General features: G+C 43.4%; 1 protein-coding gene across 1 annotated transcript in view; it reads right to left on the reverse strand.

Annotated features, from left to right (window-relative positions):
* LOC120056988 (cell adhesion molecule 1-like) overlaps window positions 1-25,885 on the reverse strand; it is a 438,190-nt gene that overhangs the window by 95,390 nt on the left and 316,915 nt on the right. The window contains exon 2 of the mRNA XM_039005316.1: window positions 1,995-2,012. Within this exon, the coding sequence (XP_038861244.1) occupies window positions 1,995-2,012 (18 nt within the window). The remainder of the gene's footprint in view (window positions 1-1,994; window positions 2,013-25,885) is intronic.

Genomic DNA, 25,885 nt, shown 5'->3' on the forward strand with positions numbered 1-25,885 from the left:
ATAATAATGTTGGCAGTTCACACAAAGGATTGTTACCTATAACCAGGATTGGCATTACAAAAATTACATTTTTGGCAAGCAATTATTATTTATTATTGTGATTCATCCTGTCATCCTATCAAATAACTTGTTGCTCTTTTTTGTTAGATTGGGTCGTTTGCAAAGGACAGTACCTTACCTAACCTAAATCAAATTCCAGTCAGTTTTACTAAAACAGGATCAGTCTAAACAATTGTTCTAGACTGATTTAGACTGAAACACAAAGGTCTCAGATTTAAATATGAATGTATAACGGAGGTGGTGGTTTTACTGGGCGCAGTGTTGCATTACTAAGTATTTCTTCTAATCAAGTGTCTGGAGAATGTATTTACTCCTCAGTACCTGCAACAGACTCTGTTGATCGTCCCTTCAGGAAATGAAATAGAATTCCAATCACAAATTGAGAAAATGCCCATAACGTCAGCTGAAGAATTGAATTCAAATTCACAACTTAAAATGGACTGGAGTGTATCCCGATCCTACTATCGAACGTTAGGTCCAAAACCGCAAACTAGCTCCTGAAATGGCTCAGAGGTAGATCCCTCGTATGAGAACATCCTGGGTTGAATGCTGTCCTTTTTCTTTTTAATTATTTCGGAGTCCCGAACTTCTTTCATATTTCATTGATTCTTTTAGACAGGACAGTTGGATGTGAGATCAGGGGATACACATTGGAGAAGGAGACACAGAGAGGAAGGGCACAGACTTTGCTGAGCCGAGGCTCAAAACTCCCTTCGCCAGGGGGTATGCTAGGTCCAGACCCCAGCACGAGTGTCGCCTGTGCCGCAGTGAGGACCGTTGTCAAGCAGTCTAGTTTCAACGTCTGACTGTCCTCAACCTGGTCTACAGTACGTTTGGCTAACGGGCTAAAAGCTAATGGTCTAGTTCGGATACGAGCCACAGAGTGTGCAGGCTTTGGTTCCACTCCAGCACCAACAAACCTATTTCAGCAAATTAACTAAGCGTTCAATTTAGAGCTGGGATGGAATAAAGATGTACACACTCCAGGACTGGAGTTGTGCTATAGTTGGTGAGAGAGTAGTGACTGTATGCTATCTGCCAAAGCACTATTTAATTGTGGCTGACTGTATGAAAGACAATCAAAGTTGAAGACAAAAAAGACACCTTACTTTGTAGCTTGTGTCACTTATTTTAGTTCCAACCCATGAATTCAGCCCAGTTTGCCATGGTGCCATGGTGCCATGGAGCAACACAAAGTGTTTGAGTGGCCAATTCGGGTGATAATTGGTGATGGCTTAGATTAAAACAGCCCTTGTTAGCAGGCAAATGAGAGAAGGCTGTTATTTTAAAATCAGGCATGTCCAGACATGCCATCCATTTCACAGTGTCTAAGTATGAATGAAGTGGCATTCTTAAAATAAGCTCTGAGATTTTGCTTAGGAGTATCAAAATATATTTTATCGACAATGCAAACAATTTCACATACCACAGACCATCAACATCTAAAACACTAACACAAAACACTGAGAAGAAAAAGAGAACGTGATAAGCTGAAGCTCTAGAGTCTAGTTACCTTCTGCTCATATCATCTGGTTTCAGATCAGCTCTCCCTGCCCCAAAGTTTTCCATCATCCATTATGCAGTACTCAACAAAACTGACCCTAGACCAGCTATAGCGAGCAAAAGGTATCCAGAACAAGAGAGGGATGAGGAAGAAAATAAGTGAAGAAGAAAAAAAAGCAGGTACAGAAGCAACAGATAGTCTATCAGCAGCTATGCAGCGGTGGCGGTAGACATACGAAAGCAGAGCCGAAAGAAAGAGAAAAAATAAGTCAGAGAAAATAAAATTGATATGGCGAAACCAGTGTTAGTTAATATGCAGCACACAGAGACGCTGAGCGGCGACCATTCAGTAAAAACGAAGAAGAGAAGGGTACTAAACAAGTAAGAGAAAGACAAGTAAATGAGAAGAGAGGAGGAGGTAGGGGGTTTACCTGGGTACTGAGCAGCTCCTGTGTCAGGGGAAGGGAGGGAGAAAAAGAGAGAAGCATTTGTATTAGCGATTAGCTCCATTCACCACAGATTAACAGCTTTGAAAAGTCACTAGCATAGCATGAAGCTAACCTTTTGCTGCACCTGCTTTCTCATCTGCTTATCTGTGTACGCGACTAATACACTTATATTTGATTTGATTTTAAGAAGGCAGGGAAATAGGATTTCTAGTGTACTCAATTTCCTCTCAGGGAAAAGAGTGAATGTTTCATAGATTCAATAGCACACGTGGCATTTTCAATTCAGTCAAGTCACCAGCAAAGGATTTGACTGTTCAGTTATACGTTATATTCAATACCAACATAGCCAGTGACATAATCACAGCATAATAAACATATTGAACATCTCAGAATTGGTCTAAATAGCAAGCACAAGCATATTGGTGGTTCAATTCAGTTTTTATATGACAGCAAAAGCAAATGACACCATTTCAAAGATCTAAGGTCCCAGATTGTCCATCTGCGGTTTCTGCCATCGCTATCCCCCTGAAAATGACCATCTTCACCCATAATGAACCCATAATGCAATTCACCTGGCACCAGTTAAATCCTTAAAAACCACTCTACGCCAACCGAGTGTCAGGATTCTGCTCTGAGGCTAGTTCTGATTAGACAACCCATATTCCTTCAACATTTGCCAAATTTACATCACGGTGACATACTAATGCAATTCTCCAAGAGACAGGTGGGAGTTTGTCGATTCGTCCTAGCACCCGAGAAATCAGTTGAAAATGTTAGTGTGGAGACTGAAAATAAAATATATCCTATTTGGTTTTCTTTTGTATCCTGAGAGACATTTTAACTCTTATTTCTGGTGCCAATGCATCTAATGGATGTCTGACATGGCTTAAAATGAGTCATCGGATGACATCGTCTCAAGCAGTTTCTTTGACAAAAATGGCCCATTTGACAAAATTTCCTAAAAATCAAACAACATAAGTGGTACACAGTTAGAAAAAGGGGTTCCAAAAGGGTTATTCGTCTGTACCATAGGATAACCCTTTTTGGTTTCCATGTAGAACCCACTGTGGAAAGGGTTCTACATGGAACCCAAAAGAGTTCTACCTGAACTACCAAAAAGGGTTCTTCAAAGGGTTCTCCTATGGGGACAGCCGAATAACCCTTTTAGGCTCTAGATAGCAAGTTTTTTCTAAGAGTGTAGCGTAGTACTCAGCAAAAGTAGCCTGATTATACACATAGAAATGAAGAGTGTTGAGAACATCAGCAGGTTGACTATACCAAAGCCCTCCAGGCCTCCAAGAGCACAGTAATCGATTCATGCATCAACATTGATACATAGACATGATTCACTCATAAATGTTTCTTACTCACTTTGTTGTTAGTAGCAGTGGTGTAAAGTACTTAAGTAAAAATACTTTAAAGTACTACTTAAGTCGTTTTTTTGGGTATCTGTACTTTACTATTTATAATTGACAACTTTTACTTCACTACCTTCCTAAAGAAAATAATGTACTTTTTACATCATACATTTTCTCTGACACCCAAAAGTACTCTTTACATTTTGAATGGTTAGCAGGACAGGAAAATGGTCACATTCACGCACTTATCAAGAGAACGTCGCTGGTCAACCCTATTGCCTCTGATCTGGCTGACTCATAGCACACATGCTTTGTTTGTTAATTAGGAATTTTAAATGATTCATACTTTTACTTTTGATACTTATATTTTAAAATCAAATACTTTTAGACTTTTAATCAAGCAGAATTTCACTGGGTGACTTTCAACTTTTACTTAAGTCATTTTCTATTAAGGTATCTTTACTTAAGTATGACGATTGGGTACTTTTTCCACCACTGGTTAGTAAGCTAAAAGCCATCAATGCACACACACACACACGCACACGCACACGCACCACCACCGCGTCTCTCCTGCTTAAAGATTCCAGTCATGGGCCAGGCCACGGCCACTAAGTGGTTCAGAGAGCCAAGGGGGACCTGGGCCACCCTGGTGACAGGTCAGGGGGAAGGGGCTCGCCATGTTAAGTAAATGCCAGACCGGTCAGAATAACTCTGCATGGCCATTTCAACCCCACCGGTCCTGAGGGGCCTGCCTGGCTAACCCACGTAACGGCCAACCCCACTTCCCCTCTTGCACGGCATGGCCGTGTCACCGGTATGCAACCATCCAACCTCAGAGGTGAGGTTAAATGCTATACCAGAGAGATGCATTAAACATGAGTCATTTCAAATGAAAGGTAGCTGCTCTCTCCTCTAGAAATGATAGGAACATTAACCAGGGGTCAGCCAGCCTGGGCTGCATTAATGAAGGACTGATGCCTCTCTTTAGATTCACCTCTACAGCCCGCAAGAACAATTCACTTCACAAAATGGCTACGAAAACCAGCTCAAAGACAGGCTGGCCTTCTCTCTCGCACATGCATCCCCATGCACATCCCCATGCAAGACACATACAAAAACACACATTTCTGTGAGTGAGAGACCTGCAAAAAAACATTGCTACCATGTTGTTGTGTTGCTACCATGCTGTGTTGTCATGTTTTGCTGTTATGTTGTTGTCTTAGGTCTCTCTTTATGTACTGTTGTCTCTCTCTTGTTGTGATGTGTGTTTTGTCCTATATTTATATTGTATAATTTTTTTTCATCCCTGGCCCCCAGCTCCGCAGGAGGCCTTTTGCCTTTTGGTAGGCCGTCATTGTAAATAAGAATTGGTTCTTAACTGACTTGCCTAGTTAAATAAAGGTTAAATAAAAAAACACAATAAAAAAAAAACTATATTGCAGTAGCACAAATGACAACTTTCATATTCAAAGCCTCAATATAAAATACAGACCTTATTGCATGTGGAATATGGAGACCTAGGTTAATAATCTATACATAGCAATCTGCTACGGTCAGCAACATCCTATCAAGTCAAGGAGCTTCTGACAGCATTAACCCTCTGCTGAACTCTCTACATTAACATTATTTCTTACAACCCTTTCCTCCACTGATCTAAGGCCTTATCAGAGGAACCATATCACCACACTCCATACCTCTAACCTTGTCAACCTTTCATGTAGTAGTCCCAAAAGTGCCAGCCATAAATCAAGTGCACACAACATATTTGAAAGAAAACAATAGCCAAACTATTTTCACCCAGGTCTGAATGGCACAGATAAGATATTTTGTTAAGGGAAAGGTGGATGTGGCTGGGTCCTCCTCCACCCATTTCAAAAAGTGCAGTATAACTGCATTATGCCGTGATTAAATCGGAAATATGCAGCTAGAGGGCCATGAAATTGCACATGATGAGTGTGCCACATTAAAAAGTAATTATCAATACCACTCTCCCATTGTCTCCCTTACAAGCCGCCGCAGTGAATCAAAGCCTGAATGAAAATGGATTTGAACTTATTCCAGACAACAATGTGACAATGTGTTTTGTTTTCAAAGCCCCAGTGACCCAATTGTGACTACATTACCATGAGAGCCTTCCTCTTGCGATTGAGACCATACTGTATTGTGTGTGTGTCACTGTGATTGTGTGTATGTGAGTGACACAGACTGCAAGAAAGAGATCTACATGTCTGAATCATCACTTACTCACACAAACACACACACACCGGGGGGGTGGGAGGGATGAGACGACAGCTGCCGTTGAACTGTGACACAGTGGAGCTCTATGAAATCTATGAACCAGCCATTTTTTTTTTCTTTCTTTCTCTCTCCCTTCCCCTACACTGGAAGGCTTGGCTCGCTCATCCACGCTCGGAGCTTGAGTCAGTTTGAGTTTGAGTTTATTTTTACAGGGACAGTGCACATTAATCAACGTTTCAGTAAAAGTGCCGGTTTTAGCCAGTCGGCTAATTTTCAACCGCAGTCCCTGGGCAGGTTATTAAAAACAATTACAATATAGACAATAGCAACATAGAACAAGACATAGCATACAGACATAGCAACATAGGACAAGCAAGACGTAGCATACAGACAGAGCAACATAGAACAAAAAGCAGCAAGACAAAATTCATAAAAGCAACAAAGTGTTTCCACACCTCACAAGTTACAGACAACAGACATGGAAAGCGGCAACACACAGCTAGGGACCATGTTCACAAATCTGATTGACCTTTAGCCATGTCTTCAAGCATTTTGTGAAAGTGTGATATGTGGTGCAGTTATGTGTGTCTGATGGCAGTGTATTCCAGACATGGGAAGCTCTCACAGAAAAAGCGGATTTACTAAAGGTGCTTTTCCTTAGGGGAACTATACAGTCACCTCTCATGGCAGACCTTGTAGATCTGCTGCCATATGTTTGGGTTTTCTGTTTAACAAAAATACTGAGTGGAGGGGGAGCCAAGCCATTTAGGATCTTGAATACAAGACATGCATCGGTGTATTGCACAAGATTTTCCCAACTCAGGAGCTCATGCTTTCTGAGGATGTAACAGTGATGATGGCTATTGGGCTTCCTATCAAGCACTAAGGAGAGGGACGGCGCTGTCTGCGGCACCACGATTAGACGCTCACGCTGTCACATCCATAAGCTGCTGTTGATGGGAAAATTCCCCCACCGTGTCCCAGTGTGACCTGGGAGACAAAGGCGAGGTCAGCACCACAATCATGTGTAGCGTCAACAAATGGGAAAAATATAAAACCTTGAACTAATGTAGGTTTCTTAGTGTTTCAGGAGGGGGAAAAAAGTAAACGCACTGCAGAGCAGACACAGAGTAGGAGTTATCGATTTTTATATATTTTGTGTGAGTTTTCGAAGGCACAGATAAGGTCTGTTGTTACTTGGCATTGTGATGCACTGTGCTGATCGTGTGTGACGTCTCTTTATTTATCAAAGGTTAATATGCACTGAAATTCCATAAGTGACGGAGAGTCATGTAAAACCACGACCGTCGTCATACTCCTAACCGCAAACACAAAGTCCCTCACTCATCTCTGAGTGTACCTCTCTCCACTAAGCCAACTCATTCTGCACTATCTAGGATAAAATAGGCCACGTAGAGGTTATACATAGCATACGTACTGGCTACATAAGTAATGTAAGGACCATAAACACTATGTTAACTTTTTTATTTGCATGTGAATTTATGTAACCATTGCTGCGTAAGAGTCACTAAGAGATAAGAGAACACTTTACATTACAATACATTATTCCAGGGCACAGGTGGTTATATTGGGTCAACTACTCACTACTGCAGCAAAAATGTTGTCCATGTAGACAAAAACATGTGCGCCAAAGTGGTAGATGCTACTGTACATATCTGCAAAGTAACTCATCTGTTTTGAGGTTATATAATTATTCCTTTAGTAGTTGCTGTGTTATATTTAAGCAAACAGGCACGAGGGGGTGTGTGTGGTATATGGCCAATATACACAGGTAAGGGCTGTTCTTACGCAAGACACAAAGCGGAGTGCCTGGATACAGCCATTAGCCGTGGTATGTTGGCCTTCTACCACAAACTCCTGAGGTGCCTCATACCTGTTGTATAAGGTCTGATATACCACAACATTCAGCCAATCAGCATTCTTAGCTCAAATCACCCAGTTTATAAAAGGCCATTGCCCATGTTAAGTGTGACCTATGGCCCTAATACTATCACTTGTGTAGTACCTACAGCCCTACACCAAAATCAGGTAACATGCTATTACCATGTTTTACTGTAGGAGTGTTGAGCTCAACGAGACAATTCTATTTACACTGCCCTGCTTGGATGTGGGGGCAACTGTTGGGCAAGTGTCGTGCGCAACCTTCGGTGGTAGCAGTCAAGTCCTGACAAGTTTGCAAGTTCACATTACAGTAAAAGGTCTATCTGAGGGTATTTTCTCTAAATCTCTAGGCAATATCTCATAGTTAGAAGAGGCCCTTAGGTTGATTTATTGGTCTGCCACCACCACCACCACTTTTGAGGACAATAAACAAACAAATCCATTTGATGAGTTTCGTTTTCAGTATCACTTTCTATAAACCACTTTCTACATTATGGATGCCCGACTGCACTTATTAGGATCAATAATAGCCTACTTGTGCAAAGTTATACTTATGATTTTTTAAATTTTATTTAACCTTATTTAACTAGGCAAGTCAGTTAAGAACAAATTCTTATTTACAATGATGGCCTAGGAACAGTGGGTTAACTGCCTTGTTCAGGGGTAGAAAGACATATTTTTACCTTGTCAGCTAGAGGATTTGATCCAGCAACCTTTTGGTTATTAGCCCAATGCTCTAATCACTAGGCTACCACTAGGCTACCTAAATTAATCCATTTAGGCTACAGTCTTTTAAAAGGCTCATACAAGGGGCTGTGAGCTGTCATGACACAGCATAATTATTTTTGTGTTTAACAACACAATGCCCAATGTTGGGAAAACCAATTTTTATGCATCTGAAATGCATTCATAGAACATTAGCCTCTACATTAGTGAATCGTAGAAAGTGTTACCAAACTGTCTATTGTGTGGTATATAGGCCTAGTGAAGGTTAAAAAAAAAACGTGTTTAAGCAACTCAAACGTCTTTTTACAGGGAGCGTTTAAGATGTCATTCAGTTAGCATAAAAACATGTAAAACATTCAACATTCAATAGCTTACGTGGTTCAATATTTCACTGATTCCGAACAATGACCAACATATGGAACCACAGCCCCACAAACATGAATAATACATTTTCCAGAGACCAAGGACAGACATTACTGTACAACACTGGACAGGACAGAGACATTATTATTGTAAACAATGCAAGGAATTTTATAAAAGGAATTTAATTACTACTCAATAACAAATTAAGAAATTTAAGGGGGGAGAAAAAAGTGACATTTAGGAATCATGCCAAGGGCAACACATAAGCTAGGTTTTATTCTTATTTCAGTTATTTTGAATCTGGTCAGTTTTTTTTAGGTTATGTTGAGAGATGTCAAATCAGAGAAAAATGTATTGAAGATCTTACTTTCACTTTTGTGGTGACTGATTATCAATAAGTTTAGGCCTATACGATTTTAGTTGACATGCAGAAAACATTTGGTTACCTACTTTTCATCCCCCCCAAAACAATTCTATAAACCTTCACAATGTAGTTTACATGCCACATATTCAACACATCTCCCATTCTGGTGGAAATTAGTTTTAGAGGTAGGCTAAAGAGTGCTCCAATACAACGTTTTCTCCAAACCCTTCAGATAGATACCTTGAGCCATGCTGCTGCTGGGACTACAACGCGCTGCTTTTCCATTTCCTCTGTCTGCCCTGGTTTTGGCTCTCAAGAAACTAGGCGTATGTCTCGGGTCACTACTTCACAGGAGAGGTGTTTGAACATAAACTATTTTTTTATCAAAATATTTTTGGGGGCAGAAATGTCTTCTGGAACATGTGAACTTTCATGTGCCTTAATAACAAACTTGTATGCCATCTGTAAATACGAATAAAATTGTTAAATTACGAGCAGAGTTGGTTAAGCCACAGAAAAAGTGAGCAACCTTCCCGCTACCCATGATTGGCTGAGATGAGTGGGCTTTTGAGTGGGCTTTTTTTTTTTAATGGCGAAACCTACTGCGTAAGCGAAACCTACTGCGTGATAGTAAAAAGGGGAGATATGTCGTGTGGGGAAACAGCTTTTTTCACCCAATCTGTCCAACTTATTTTAAATGTTTTTATTTAACCTTTATTTAACTAGGCAGGTCAGTTAAGAACAAATTCTCAATTACAATGACGGCCTACCAAAAGGCAAAAGGCCTCCTACGGGGACGGGGGCATGGGATTGAAAAAATAAATACAATATAAATATAGGACAAAACACACATCACAACAAGAGAGACAACACTACATAAAGAGAGACCTAAGACGACAACATAACAAGGCAGCAAAACATGACAACACAGCATGGTAGCAACACACCATGGTAACAGCACAAAAACTTGGTTTAATGGGCAAAGTCAACAGCACAAAGGTCAAGAAGGTAGAGACAACAATACAATATACAAAGCAGCCACAACTGTCAGTAAGAGTGTCCATGATTGAGTCTTTGAAGGAAGAGATTGAGATAAAACTGTCCAGTTTGAGTGTTTGTTGCAGCTCGTTCCAGTCGCTAGCTGCAGCGAACTGAAAAGAGGAGTGACCCAGGGATGTGTGTGCTTTGGGGACCTTCAACAGAATGCGACTGGCAGAATGGTGTTGTATGTGGAGAATGAGGGCTGCAGTAGATATCTCAGATAGGGGGGAGTGAGGCCTAAGAGGGTTTTATAAATAAGCATCAACCAGTGGGTCTTGCGATGGGTATACAGAGATGACCAGTTTACAGAGGAGTATAGAGTGCAGTGATGTGTCCTATAAGGAGCATTCGTGGCAAATCTGATGGCCGAATAGTAAAGAACATTAAGCCGCTCGAGAGCACCCTTACCTGCTGATCTATAAATGATGTCTCCGTAATCTAGCATGGGTAGGATGGTCATCTGAATCAGGGTTAGTTTGTCAGCTGGGATGAAAGAGGAGCGATTACGATAGAGGAAATGAAGTCTAGATTTAACTTTAGCCTGCAGCTTTGATACAGTTGAAGTCGGAAGTTTATACACTTAGGTTGAAGTCATTAAAACTCGTTTTTTCAACCACTCCACACATTTCTTGTTAACAAACTACAGTTTTGGCAAGTCGGTTAGGACATCTACTTTGTGCATGACACAAGTAATTTTACAACAATTGTTTACAGATTATTTCACTTAAAATTCACTGTATCACAATTCCAGTGGGTCAGAAGTATACATACACGAAGTTGACTATGCTCAGCTTGGAAAATTCCCGAAAATGATTCCATGGCTTTAGAAACTTCTGATAGGCTAAATTACTTCATGAGTCAGGTGTACCTGTGGATGTATTTCAAGGCCTACCTTCAAACTCAGTGCCTCTTTGCTTGACATCACGGGAAAATCAAAATAAATAATCCAAGATCTCAGAAAAAAATTGTAGACCTCCACAAGTCTGGTTCATCCTTGGGAGCAATTTCCAAACGCCTGAAGGTACAACGTTCATCTGTACAAACAATAGTACGTAAGTATAAACACCATGGTACCGCGCAGCCGTCATACCGCTCAGGAAGGAGACGCATTCTGTCTCCTAGAGATGAACGTACTTTGGTGCAAAAAGTGCAAATCAATCCCAGAACAACATCAAAGGACATTGTGAAGATGCTGGAGGAAACAGGTACAAAAGTATATATATCCACAGTAAAACGAGTCCTATATCAACATAACCTGAAAGGCCGCTCAGCAAGGAAGAAGCCACTGCTCCAAAACCGCCATAAAAAAGACAGACTACAGTTTACAACTGCACATGGGGACAAAGATTATACTTCTTGGAGAAATTTCCTCTGGTCTGATGAAACAAAAATAGAACTGTTTGGCCATAATGACCATCGTTATGTTTGGAGGAAAAAGGGGGTCGCTTGCAAGCCGAAGAACACCATTCCAACCGTGAAGCACGGGGGTGGCAGCATCATGTTGTGGGGGTGCTTTGCTGCAGGAGGGACTGGTGCGCTTCACAAAATACATGGCATCATGAGGGAGGAAAATTATGTGGATATATTGAAGCAACATCTCAAGACATCAGTCAGGAAGTTAAAGCTTGGTCGCAAATGGGTCTTCCAAATGGACAATGACCCCAAGCATACTTCCAAAGTTGTGGCAAAATGGCTTAAGGACAACAAAGTCAAGGTAATGGAGGGGCCATCACAAAGCCCTGACCTCAATCCTATAGAACATTTGTGGGCAGAACTGAAAACGCGTGTGCGAGCAAGGAGGCCTACAAACCTGACTTAGTTACACCAGCTCTAAATTCACACTGCTTATTGTGGGAAGCTTGTGGAAGGCTTCCCAAAACATTTGACCCAAGTTAACCAATTTAAAGGCAATGCTACCAAATACTAATTGAGTGTATGTAAACTTCTGACCCACTGGGAATGTGATGAAAGAAATAAAAGCTGAAATAAATCATTCTCTCTACTATTATTCTGACATTTCACATTCTTAAAAAACAGCGGTGATCCTAACTGACCTAATACAGGGAATTTTTACAAGGACTAAATGTCAGGAATTGTGAAAAACTGAGTTTAATGGATCAAGCCAAACCTTGACCCAGAAAATATAAAAAACTATATCGGCCTATATCGAATCTTCCATTCCTCTCAAAAAAAATTGAAAAAGCTGTTGCGCAGCAGCTCACTGCCTTCCTGAAGACAAACAATGTAGACGAAATGCTTCAGAATGGTTTTAGACCCCATCATAGCACTGAGACTGCACTTGGGAAGGTGGTAAATTACCTTTCAATGGCGTCAGACCGAGGCTCTGCATCTGTCCTCGTGCTCCTAGACCTTAGTGCTGCTTTTGATACCATCGATCACCACATTCTTTTGGAGAGATTGGAAACCCAAATTGGTCTACACGGACAAGTTCTGGCCTGGTTTAGATCTTATCTGTCGGAAAGATATCAGTTTGTCTCTGTCCTCTGACAAATCAACTGTACATTTCGGTGTTCCTCAAGGTTCCGTTTTAGGACCACTATTGTTTTCACTATATATTTTACCTCTTGGGGATGTCATTCGAAAACATAATGTTAACTTTCACTGCTATGCAGATGTCACACAGCTGTACATTTCAATGAAACATGGTGAAGCCCCAAAATTGCCCTCGCTAGAAGCCTGTGTTTCAGACCGAAGGAAGTGGATGGCTGCAAACTTTCTACTTTTAAATTCGGACAAAACAGAGATGCTTGTTCTAGGTCCCAACAAAGAGATCTTCTGTTGAATCTGACAATTAATCTTGATGGTTGTAAAGTCGTCTCAAATAAAACTGTGAAGGACCTCGGTGTTACTCTGGACCCTGATCTCTCTTTTGACAAACATATCAAGACTGTTTCAAGGACAGCTTTTTTCCATCTACGTAACATTGCAAAAATCAGAAACTTTCTGTCCAAAAATTATGCAGAAAAATTAATCCATGCTTCTGTTACTTCTAGGTTAGACTACTGCAATGCTCTACGTTCCGGCTACCCGGATAAAGCACTAAATAAACTTCAGTTAGTGCTAAATACGGCTGCTAGAATCCGGACTAAAACCCCAAAATGTGATCATATTACTCCAGTGCTAGCCTCCCTACACTGGCTTCCTGTTAAGGCAAGGGCTGATTTCAAGGTTTTACTGCTAACCTACAAAGCATTACATGGGCTTGCTCCTACCTATCTTTCCAATTTGGTCCTGCCGTACATACCTACACGTACGCTACGGTCACAAGACGCAGGCCTCCTAATTGTCCCTAGAATTTCTAAGCAAACAGCTGGAGGCAGGTCTCTCTCCTATAGAGCTCAATTTTTATGGAATGGTCTGCCTACCCATGTGAGAGACGCAGACTCGGTCTCAACTTTTAAGTCTTTACTGAAGACTCATCTCTTCAGTGGGTCACATGATTGAGTGTAGTCTGGCCCAGGAGTGTGAAGGTGAACGGAAAGGCTCTGGAGCAACGAACCACCCTTGCTGTCTCTGCCTGGCCGGTTCCCCTCTCTCCACTGGGATTCTCTGCCTTACAGGAGCTGAGTCACTGGCTTACTGGTGCTCTTTCATGCCGTCCCTAGGAGGGGTGCGTCACTTGAGTGGGTTGAGTCACTGATGTGATCTTCCTGTCTGGGTTGGCGCCCCCCCCTTGGGTTGTGCCGTGGCGGAGATCTTTGTGGGCTATACTCGGCCTTGTCTCAGGATGGTAAGTTGGTGGTTGAAGATATCCGTCTAGTGGTGTGGGGGCTGTGCTTTGGCAAAGTGGGTGGGGTTATATCCTTCCTGTTTGGCCCTGTCCGGGGGTATCATCGGATGGGGCCACAGTGTCTCCTGACCCCTCCTGTCTCAGCCTCCAGTATTTATGCTGCAGTAGTTTATGTGTCGGGGTGCTAGGGTCAGTTTGTTATATGTGGAGTACTTCTCCTGTCTTATCCGGTGTCCTGTGTGAATTTAAGTATGCTCTCTCTAATTCTCTCTTTCTTTCTCTCTCTCGGAGGACCATGCCTCAGGACTATCTGGCATGATGACTCCTTGCTGTTCCCAGTCCACCTGGCCGTGCTGCTGCTCCAGTTTCAACTGTTCTGCCTGGGGCTATGGAACCCTGACCTGTTCACCGGACGTGCTACCTGTCCCAGACCTGCTGTTTTCAACTCTCTAGAGACAGCAGGAGCGGTAGAGATACTCTTAATGATCGGCTATGAAAAGCCAACTGACATTTACTCCTGAGGTGCTGACTTGCTGCACCCTCGACAACTACTGTGATTATTATTATTTGATCATGCTGGTCATTTATGAACATTTGAACATCTTGGCCATGTTCTGTTATAATCTCCACCCGGCACAGCCAGAAGAGGACTGGCCACCCCTCATAGCCTGGTTCCTCTCTAGGTTTCTTCCTAGGTTTTGTCCTTTCTAGGGAGTTTTTCCTAGCCACCGTGCTTCTACACCTGCATTGCTTGCTGTTTGGGGTTTTAGACTGGGTTTCTGTACAGCACGTTGAGATATCAGCTGATGTAAGAAGGGCTATATAAATACATTTGATTTGATTTAAATGTATTTGGCTAAGGTGTATGTAAACTTCCGACTTCAACTGTATGTGCTGAGAGAAGGACAGTGTACTGTCTAGCCATACTCCCAAGTACTTGTATGAGGTAACTACCTCAAGCTCTAAACCCTCAGAGGTAGTAATCACACCTGTGGGGAGAGAGGCATTCATGACCTTTGTTTTCGAGGTGTTCAGAACAAGGTTAGTGGTAGAGAAAGCTTGTTGGACACTAAGAAACCTTTGTTGTAGAGCATTTAACACAAAATCCGGGGACGGGCCAGCTGAGGATAAGACTGTATCATCTGCATATAAATTGATGAGAGAGCTTCCTACTGCCTGAGCTATGTTGTTGATGTAAATTGAGAAGAGCGTGGGGCCTAAGATTGAGCCTTGGGGAACTCCCTTGGTGACAGGCAGTGGCTGAGACAGCAGATTTTCTGACTTTATACACTGCACTCTTTGAGAGAGGTAGTTAGCAAACCAGGCCAAAGAAACTTTGGCCAAGTCAATACAAATAGCAGCACAATATTGCTTAGAATCAAGGGAAATGGTGATATCATTGAGGACCTTTAAGGTTGCAGTGACACATCCATAACCTGAGCGGAAACCAGATTGCATACCCTTATCACCTCTAAAATGCAAATAAAACACTATAAAGAGTTTATGTAATGTGTCATTACATACCTATTTGAAGGTATTTAGGGCGGAGCTAAAGTTATATTCAGAAGTAAACAGCGGCTGTCAGGGCTTTTGAGCGTGATGATGGCTTGCAGTGATGGCGCAAAAAATGAATGCATTCAGTTGAACAATTGACAAGGTATCCCCCTTACCCTGTTCCTTTCTTGTTTTTAATCTGCAAGATACGCGCTACACCTGGAAAGAGGCTGTATGACACAGAATGAGTTGCATAATGCGTGCCGTACGTTACGTCATGACCCGTCACAATTTAACGTACAGTGTCAGAGGGGTCCGTTTTTTCAACTTTTCTCCGATACTATTGGCCATTACCATGTCAATCAACACTTGAATAAAAACGTAGTTCACATCCCGGATTTTGATGCCAACACAGTCGCTACAGTCCCATTAGTTTTCATTGCAGCCTCGTTTGAATGCCACGGTTGCGCAAAATTTGTACGGAATGGGGTTAGTCACCGTTAGCTGCTAGCTAGCTCCATGTATAAACAAAAGACCCCAAATTAAAGTTCACTACTGGATTGCTAGCTAACATTATGTTTATGATCTGTGTGTAGTAATGTTATGTCAGAATGCCATTTCGCATTGCTGGTTATAGCCTAATGTTAGCTAGCTAACTAGCTAACATTGAACCTATTTGGTTAACTTTAGCTAGCTATGACAATCGGTTTGTATTGCTAGTACTCTATGGAATAGGATTATGGTTCATTGTTTAGCTACCATGTCTTAACAAAAGACTCCACTTCGCCAGATGAGTACACGCATCATCAAGTTAGCCAGGTGTGTCTGACGGTGATTACGGCTATCTATTGTATAATAATGCCAAAATATTTGTATCTGGAATTTGTCTTTCAGCATCAGTAGAACACGCCTGACTCTCCTCCACCAGTCACACAAGGAGAATGTTCTAATGCCTCCCATCAAAAAGAGAGCTGGCCCAAGCAAGCTCCTGAAGGATGAGGACTTGCAGCAAGTGGTGAACTTCATCAACAACTACGCAGAGGATAATGCAATAGTATTACCAGGACGACACCCAGGACACAAACACTTTGGTGGAAAGCTGCTGCCATCCCATGTGACAATAGCAGCAAGGAATCATTACAAGGAATCGATGACAACACTTGGTATGTAAAGCATAAACAATACATTTTGATTATTTAATTAACCTCCAACATGATTGGCACTACTTTTATTGATTTCACATTATTTCTGTATTTTCCAGATATAGATATGTACGTGCAGTCAGGCTGTGTGTTTTCATTTTAACTTCCAGTTTCCAAGATGATGTTTCTGTATGCAGTGCTGTGGACCATTGTCATGCTGGTGATAAGCCTTGTGACACCCTTAAATGGGGCCCCTAGATCTCTGCTGTCTGTCCGGCGGTCACTATCTAACAGGAGAGCAGGGGGCCTAAAAAATGATATTACGTTTTACGTTACATTTTCTTTTTATTAACTTACCTCTGGTATTGTGCCTGGCGGACCATGCACAAGCTCCACCAGTCTGGACCTTCACTTCCTGATGGTGCTTTGGCCTCATCAAGCAGCGCTTCAGAAAGACCAGAATGAACACTTTGTCTGAGATCGCTGGTGTTGTCAAGAACAGCACTGTGACAGGGGTCAACATCCCACAGCTGGTTGGACTGGAGGATGGTACGGTGCTGGTGAAAAGCTATGGCTGGCAACAACACCTGACTCCGTTCTTCAGGCTGCTGCCACAGTTCAAGCAGTACCAGCACTTCAGGTGACTATAATTTTTATTGCATTGTATGAGGTTATTCTTTTTATCTAAACTTGGGAGGTGAATTGATGTTGTGCAAGATTGTAATGTCTTATTTCTTGTTGTTATTTCCTGTTTTACAGCTTCGATGCTCTGGAAACTGATGGTGTTGTCGCCAAGGAGTGTTCGGACTCAGTCGGAACCAGGTTTCAGCTGCTGCGCAACCCTGACATCCTTCCTCCCATATATGGTCTGCCTGTACAAGCACCACCTGGACTGGACACAGCTAGACAAATTTGTGTTTTTGACAAGATCAGGGACTTTTGCGACAGAGGCTATGGACATCACATGCCCTGCACCAAAGTCAAGGGCAGGACAGAAACAGGCTCTCCGAATATAGATTCCCTTGTTCATGCGTGGTTCAGATGGACCAGACATCAGCCCCATCTGCAGTGCCTCTATTCAAATGATTCTCTCCTAACACACACACCATACGTTGCTGCTACAATTTTTTTTTTTTAAGTATCCTGATGCTCAGCCACTTTACCCCTGATTGTATAACTCATCTATTACTGATATTGATATTGTTCTTGTACATACTGTATATTATTTTATTTATTTTGACACTATCTATTTCTGATACGGCTACTATGCAAGTAACCATTTGGCTGTACCGATTAAACCTTCTGTAGAGACCCATCCACTTGGCAATAATATGTGGCTGGGTGTTATAGCATTTATTTCACATGACCCATCAATTTAGACAAGTGTGTCTGTGTAAGCGTCATCTAATATTTATAAAATATGTTTATCTGGACACTTTCTGTTTACCAGGAATTTTTCCTTATTGTAGGCTACTTTTATTCTTAATCTTTACTACACTACTCAATGTTAAGCACATGACCTCACATGTGAATCCTTAAAGAGATGTGTGGGGCTGGCTTAAGAGGGTGTGAACAATGCTGAATGGGTGTAGACAAAAGAGCTCTCCAGTAGGTCCCAAATATTTAAAGGCCATTTTCTCGAAAGTGAGTTTACAAGTTTATCAACTTTCAAAGCAGAATTACTTTCCCATTGTTCCTCAAATACAGTGTATGATATACCATCCTGTAGTCTCTACTTTTATCCAATTTAAAAAACACAATTTCAAATTTTGCTACATAAGACCGATTTGAGCCTGTCGGTCACAAATGAATCAGCTTGGTCCTGTCCACATATCTGATATTTTTTAGAGATGGGTTATAAAGGTTTTGTATAATTTCAGCCAGTAGTTTTGAAAGTGGCACTCACGAGCCAAAACAGGTACCCGAAAATTGTGTACAACGTCATCCATTTCTTATGTTACGGCCTGCAAACCCCCTCCACCCCAATTCCTATATGTTATGCTACGAATTCCAATTCGTACAATATCTACAATTCGTACAATAAGTGCTTAAGATCCCGTTCAATCTCTAACAGAATACAAAAACATATCCCTTTCTAGCCAGCTATTACCATTACAAGGAGAGGCAAAAAGATTGATGCTTTAATCCACCCGGATCAGAGTACACAAAAGAGAGCGTTGCCCGCAGTTAGCTATTAGCCACATATTCACTCCTAAGCCCCGTGTTCAAACCTGGAGGCTGCCCTGACACTGCCCGACAGAAATTACAACAACCACAACCCCATTCCTCTTCAAAGGCACTCTCATCCCAGGCAACAGATAGCAGTAAACAACTCTTCACATACACTAGGCTACATGTTTAGATGGTCACTATTTTTGGTCATGGAGGTTCACTCCAACTGTACTGGTCATTGTCAGCACATCGATTATATGACCACTGACCAGGGTAATATACTGTATGTATATTATAGTGGGGGCAATAGCAAATACAGTATTTGTCATTGAACCTCCAGGTCATTCACCAACAGGTCCCCATCAAAAGACCAAGCACGTCAGCATTAGTGAGCATCTGTTTTCTGCACCTCATCTCATCTGGTTGTCTAACAGGGGTCAGTGTCTGTGCAATGGAGCTGTGAGAATGGACCATTGTCATGCTGGTGATAAGCCTTGTGACACACACAACCCATCAATGGGGCCCCTAGATCTCTGCTGTCTGTCCGGCGGTCACTATCTAACAGGGGAGCAGGGGGCCTTGTATAATATATGACAACATGCTACAGTGACCATGAGTGCGTGTTGGTGTCAGTGGTGGGATACTCAATTTGTTATACGTTTGTTGTGTCAAGCGTAGGTTGGACCCCAGGGGTCCATTATTTCTGCACAGCTGGGGCCCTTGGACTAATACTCTCATTTAGGAGGTTTCTGCTGATCATTATACATTAGGGTGCCATTATAGCATCCACTCCAGCATCACTGATTTTCCCCCAACAAATACGTGACTTCAGGGACTGCTCTGCATCAGCCTCCCTCGTTCCCTCTAGTATGCTTCTCTCTCTCCCTCAACACACTCTCTATCCATCTCTCTCTCTCCCTTACTTTATTTCCGTCCAGCCCTTTCTCTGTCTGTACCTCCCTCTCTTTCTCATATTTTTTCATTGTGTCCAGAGCAGCGTATAATTGAATCTGCAGAGAATGCATGAGCAGGAACAAGTGATGCAGTCAGCTAGAAAGTGTGCATTCCTGTACAGTAGGATAAACAGTCAAATAATGAAAGAGGAGGGGGAGAATGATTTTGCACTGTATCTGACAAGGCAAAAGAGAAACACAGCTGACGCTTTTCCCACTGCACTCTGACAAAGACAGGGTACCCTCGTTTTCCAATGCACCGATTGTTGTTTTCCCCCCTAAGGCTCCCATTCTGCCTACATTGAGTTGTGGTACAAAAATAATATCCTTGAATGTCTGGTGTCAAGCCCATGTTGATAGCCCTATCATGTATTTACCAATTCCCTTTTTAATTGCGTTTATATGTTGATGGAAGAAAAGCTTGCTTCACAGGCGAACTCGGGGATCCTCGCTTGATTGATCTGTAAACAATCGTGCCTTTAATTTTACAGACTTTAGTTGAATTGACAGATAAAACCTGCTTATTAGCAGGGAGCAGCAAGGGGCATCCCTTCCATTCCTCAAGTCACTGTCGCAGATGGGACGGCAGACAGCAGACTGCATCTATTGCACCAAAATAACCACCTCTGGTTGCCTCTAACGCTTATATAATTACAACAATTCATGACACTGCTGAATTCATGAATGCATAAGCCAGAGTAAACAAAAAAAAGGCACTCATATTCAAGGAATAAAAAAGGAAAGAAAAAAATTTAAAACAGAGGGAATATCTTACTCCATTGAGCTGACATTGGCAAAGAGTGGCCATAAATACTTCATAAACACCAATTACCCCCAGAAACGGAAAAGGGAAAGAGCAGCCGTTTCAACCAGTTACAGAACTCCTTATTCAAAGGGTGGGGGGAGAAGATACTTCCTTTTTAGGCCACTCTCTAAAGAAGGAGCTGTGATGTCACAGGCCCAATAACGTCCCTTCCACCTTCATGTCAGGGATGAAAGCCCCAACGTCCTTTGAGTAAACCCCAGAAGACTTGCATCAGTAACGTGTCTATCCTTGAAGACGTCTGAGGGGACTACACAAATTCCTCCCGCCGGCTTTGAGTCTCTCTCGCCCTCTCTCTGTCTCACTCGCTCTTTTCCATCTCAAAAGTCCTTCCTTGCCAGTTGGATAACAGAAAGAGAATAAGGAGGCAGAGGGTCACTGCAGTTCACGTCGTCGTCGGGCTGAAAATGGGGCAGCTGCTGTTGGAGTCATCATTCATCACACACCCTGGCTGTCTTCATCTCCCCCCTCTGCGTGGCACACAGGCTGTCTTCATATCCCCCCTCATCGCGGCACACAGGGCTAAACACATTTACCTCAGAGGATTGGCTGCACTTGGAGGTGGCAGTAATTCTCCCAACAACAACAACCGTCCCAAGTTCTGCAGAAGCAATCCTCAAACGCTTCCCTTTCAACTGCTGCAAACTCTCAGGGCAAAAACTTATACTGTAGTAGTTTGGGGTTGTGGCAGCCACAGAACTAGAATTATATAAATTATATTACTATAACGGCAGCTACTGTACTGTCATGACACAGACTTTGAGAGGAACGGAGAGTGGAGCAAACAAATGAATGGTCAGCTGTTATTCTAAGCGCCCCTCCATTTAAATTAAGCTACTGACATTCAGCTACAAAGTGGCGATTACGGGGATACCCGGCCTATTGCAGATATTGCAGTACCGACGCCATTAAATATAAATTCTAAATCTCTTCACACAATGAGCAGTGAATCAGTGGTACTGTGCAGATATAGCCTAGCCTAACAGCCTATTAGAAGTGTGGGACAATAAAAGAAGTGGAACATTGCACACTATCGGACTCTCAGAAGCTCTTGGAATTTTGCAGAGGTGTGAACAAACAACCCTTAGCAATTCGTGCCACACTACGATGAAGCGAGTGCATGTGTGTATGTGCGTGTCTGTGCACAACGGCTGATTTTCTGCAGACTGCTAGGCCGGCGTAAGTCCTTACCCACTTGCCATTACGGAGTGCAGATTCTTTCTGGAAAACCAAAACAAGCCCCAGGACACTCTGCCCCGAAATTAAACTCTTAGGGTGCACTCATTCTCAAACGGGCATGGGGAAGCAGAAGGTCATGACAATTGTTGACGGGCAACTGGGAGAGGATGCAGAAGAGGCAACAAGCGCAATTCTCTAGACCCCAAATATTGCTCTTGAGACAGAAGTGGCTCCTTGACGATGGGTCACAGCTGTGTCTCCTTAATTATTCATCCTCAGTGTTGAGATTTTGTTGCCCAGAAACCCCAGTTACACCTTCCTAGAGCAAGTAAAAATAGCAGTATCTTTTGAACCACTGAGTTTGATGTATAATGTAACTAGGTGAGAAAACGGTAGTCAGAGAGAGTTTGAAGGAAGTACAGTCCCTAGGAAATGCCCAGGCTGAATATGACCAATGCCATCGCTACAAATGACTTGGTCACGCATTACTACTGCAACACTGAGTCCACAAAACTTGCTGAACCAACAAAATAAGGTTGGCATTAAAGCTTGAGGAGAACAACTCAAGCATCATGGCCAACGTAATAATTATATTTTCAAGTGTTATATGATGTACTGTTTTATCTTTTGTTTTATGTGTAACATAAGTGACTTAATGTGTTTGGACCCCAGGAAGAGTAGCTGCTGCCTTGGCAGTGGAGCTGCCAAACGTAGGCTAGTGCAAATAAGAGAAGATGTATTCACAACGACAGCTCTGGAAGACGATGCAGAACCCTAGATGCCAAGCTACAGAATGTTGTGAGGATGCATCCCGTTTCTTGGCCAAATGTGGTTCTTGTTCACCAACACAATGTCACAGACTGTTACGTTCCCCAGTTTCTGTGTTGTATTTGAGTGTGTGTGTTTCAGGAGATGGCTTCCTGGAAGCCTCCCCAACCAGCTGATTGGTCGACCCCAGGCTAATTGATGATTGGAGAGCTGACCCCGCCCCCTCGTCAAGAAGCAGCTGACTCTAATCACCATTGCCACCTGAAGATATAAAGCCAGTGTTCTGTTCAAGAGAGATGGAGAAATGATTAGAGATTAGAGGGAGATTGAATATTTTGGAGAAAAGATTAGAGGGAGATTGAATGTTTTGGAGAAATCATTAGAAAGAGTTCTGTGTTTGTTGCTTTGTCAAAGCTTCTTTAGTGGCCTGAGTTAGTTTACTCAGTTTTGTTGTAAAGTGTTTGTGAAATTGTTAATAATTATTCTGTTTCATTTGTTCCCAGGGGGGAAGGAGAAGGCACTTTGGGAGTGCTTAGGCAAGAGGCCCGCGGGCATACATATACCCGTAGTATATTCACTGTCTAGGCACACTAGGTAAGACCTGGGCGGACCACCCCCTGTATTTTGGTTAGGGCACCAGGTGGTGCTAAGTTAGGTAAGTTAAGTGGGTAGGCAGGTTAGATAGGAGAGGGGGAGCTTTGATATTTACTTTCTTTCCTTTGGTTCCGTCCAGCCCCTTTTCCCCATATTACCGTGTAGGAAATAAATCCTAGTAACGGTAAATTCTGCCTTTGTCGTCCTTTCTCGCACCTACGGTCCATACCTCTTTCGCTTCACGGAGAGTTGAGTTGCAGCAGGGAGTTGCGTTCCCTCTTTATAGAGGCGTGCGTAACACAGACCGTCGCTACTCCATTTAGACATCGGCCATAAGACAAGACTAACTTTCACAGCTGCCACCAATCAAGGCTGTCCACCCAGACACCACTGTACACCTGCCATTATGGCATATGTAATGGCGTAATTCTGGCGTAATTCAATTTACCACTCAATTCCATTTTCAGCTGTTGTCAGACTTCCGCCAGCAGAAGGCACTGACTTTAAAAATCGTAATGGCTGGTGGGAGCCGCGAGGTAGGGAGGGGTGGGAGACGCGAGGTAGGGAGGGGTGAGAGCCGCGAGGTAGGGAGGGGTGAGAGCCGCGAGGTAGGGAGGGGTGAGAGCCGCGAGGTAGGGAGGGGTGAGAGCCGCGAGGTAGGGAGGGGTGAGAGCCGCGAGGTAGGGAGGGGTGGGAGCCGCGAGGTAGGGAGGGGTGGGAGCCGCGAGGTAGGGAGGGGTGGGAGCCGCGAGGTAGGGAGGGGTGGGAGCCGCGAGGTAGGGAGGGGTGAGAGCCGCGAGGTAGGGAGGGGTGAGAGCCGCGAGGTAGGGAGGGGCGAGAGCCGCGAGGTAGGGAGGGGCGAGAGCCGCGAGGCAGGGAGGGGCGAGAGCCGCGAGGCAGGGAGGGGCGGGAGCCGCGAGGCAGGGAGGGGCGGGAGCCGCGAGGCAGGGAGGGGCGGGAGCCGCGAGGCAGGGAGGGGCGGGAGCCGCGAGGTAGGGAGGGGTGGAAGATGTGAGGTAGGGAGGGGTGGGAGACGCGAGGTAGGGAGGGCTGGGAGTAAATAAAGGCACAAGGGAAAATAAAGACCAAAAACGGAAGAAAAAAAAGACATAGCATTACGATGATACACTCAGTGGCCAGTTTATTAGGTCCACCCATCTATTACTGGGTCGGACCCCCCTTGCCTCCAGAACAGCCTCTTTGGGGCATGGATTCTCTAAGGTGTGGTGTTCAAATAATGCTCAATTGGTGTCAAGGGACTTAACGTGTGCCAGGAAAACATTCCCCACACCATTACACCACCGCCACCAGCCTGTACCGTTGACACCAGGAAGGATGGGGCCATGGACTCATGCTGCTTACACCAAATCCTGACTCTGCCATCAGCGTGACGCAACAGGATCCAGGAGTCATCGGACCAGGCAATATTTTTCCACTCAATTGTCCAGTGTTTGTGATTACGTGCCCACTGGCGCCACGTCTTCTTGTTTTTAGCTGATAGGAGTGGAACCCGGTGTGGTCGTCTGCTGCAATAGCCCATCTGTGACAAAGACCGACTAGTTCCGAGATTCCATTCTGCACACCACTGTTGTACTGCGCCGTTATTTGCCTGTTTCTGGCCTACGTTAGCTTGCAAGATTCTTGCTATTCTCCTTCGACCTCTCTTATCAACGAGCTGTTTTCGCCCACAGGACTGCCACTGACTGGATGTGTTTTGTTTGTCGCACCACTCTCGGTAAACCCTAGACCAGAGATGGACAACCCGCGGAGCAATTTAACAAACAAAAAAAACTTACTGTTGAGAGTTAGAATAATAACATTTGTTTGTGCATCAGCAGTCACTTAATTAGCCCGTGCCAGCATTTTTTATTTATTGGCAAGTTAGTCCAGAAGCCAGCTATCTAAACGTGTAGTAAGCATGGTTGAATTACTGACCGGTGTGGGGCCCAGTGATCATCACTTAAAACCTGCAAACATTTGCATCCACCCTATGGCAAAATGTGTAGAATTCCAGACAATTTGCTGTAGACATTGAATTTTTTCTCCTGGCAAAATGAGTAGAATTGCAGGGGGAGGGGGTATGAATGTGGGTTCGCAGACTCACAAGCCACTATGGCCCCGCATGATGAGTTCTGTTTTTGTGGCCCCCACCCCCATCAAAGTTGCCTATCCCTGCCAGAGACACTTTAGTGCGTGAAAAGCCCAGGAAGCCTGCTGTTTCTGAGATTCTGGAACTGGCGCGCCTGGCACCGACGATCATACCACGCTCAAAGTCGCTTACTTGTTTTGTCCATTCTAACGTTCAATCGAACAGTAACTGAATGTCTCGATGCCAGTCTGCCTGCTTCATAGAGCAAGCCACGGCGACGTGACTGTCTGTAGGAGCGAACCATTTTAGTGAACGGGGTGTACCTAATAAACTGGCCACTAAGTGTGCGTCTCAACTGAAAGGCATCTGTATTATTTGAAAATGGATTAGAGGGTACAGTCAATGAATGGGCGGGGATTCTACAAGCAGTATGAAGACTTGTAGAAAAGGGTTCTATGCCCCGACATCAGTTATATGCGCCAACATCAGAAGAGGGACTTTGGAGGATTTCGGTGGCCAATGCATGGATTTTTCTTTCTTTTCTTTCCTTATCATCCATGTTAAGAAGCAACAGAGTTCTTTGGATTTCTGAAGGAAGCTTTGGGAGTCGTACAATCTAGCCAGTTGACGGACGAGAACGAGGAGTGTTTGGTGTTTGACATAGCTAGCCTAAGTCTAGATTGTGTAGCCTAAGAGCCCATGAACCCCTCTGAAGAGTGATTTCCTCTGTTTGCTCTCTTTCTTTCTTTCTCTACCCTGCACTTGTTTCTAGTCTATGCGTCCGATATGGAATTAAACGGTTTAAGGTGCTTCCTTGCATTGGGTAGAAAAGCAAATGCTCAATAACAGGTTATAAACTACTTTTAAATCAAGTAATTTGCTAATCCACACTGATCCAGTGTGACTAGGACAGGCT

Source organism: Salvelinus namaycush, chromosome 12 (assembly GCF_016432855.1).
Source record: "Salvelinus namaycush isolate Seneca chromosome 12, SaNama_1.0, whole genome shotgun sequence".
In the NCBI taxonomy this organism is placed as follows: domain Eukaryota; kingdom Metazoa; phylum Chordata; class Actinopteri; order Salmoniformes; family Salmonidae; genus Salvelinus; species Salvelinus namaycush.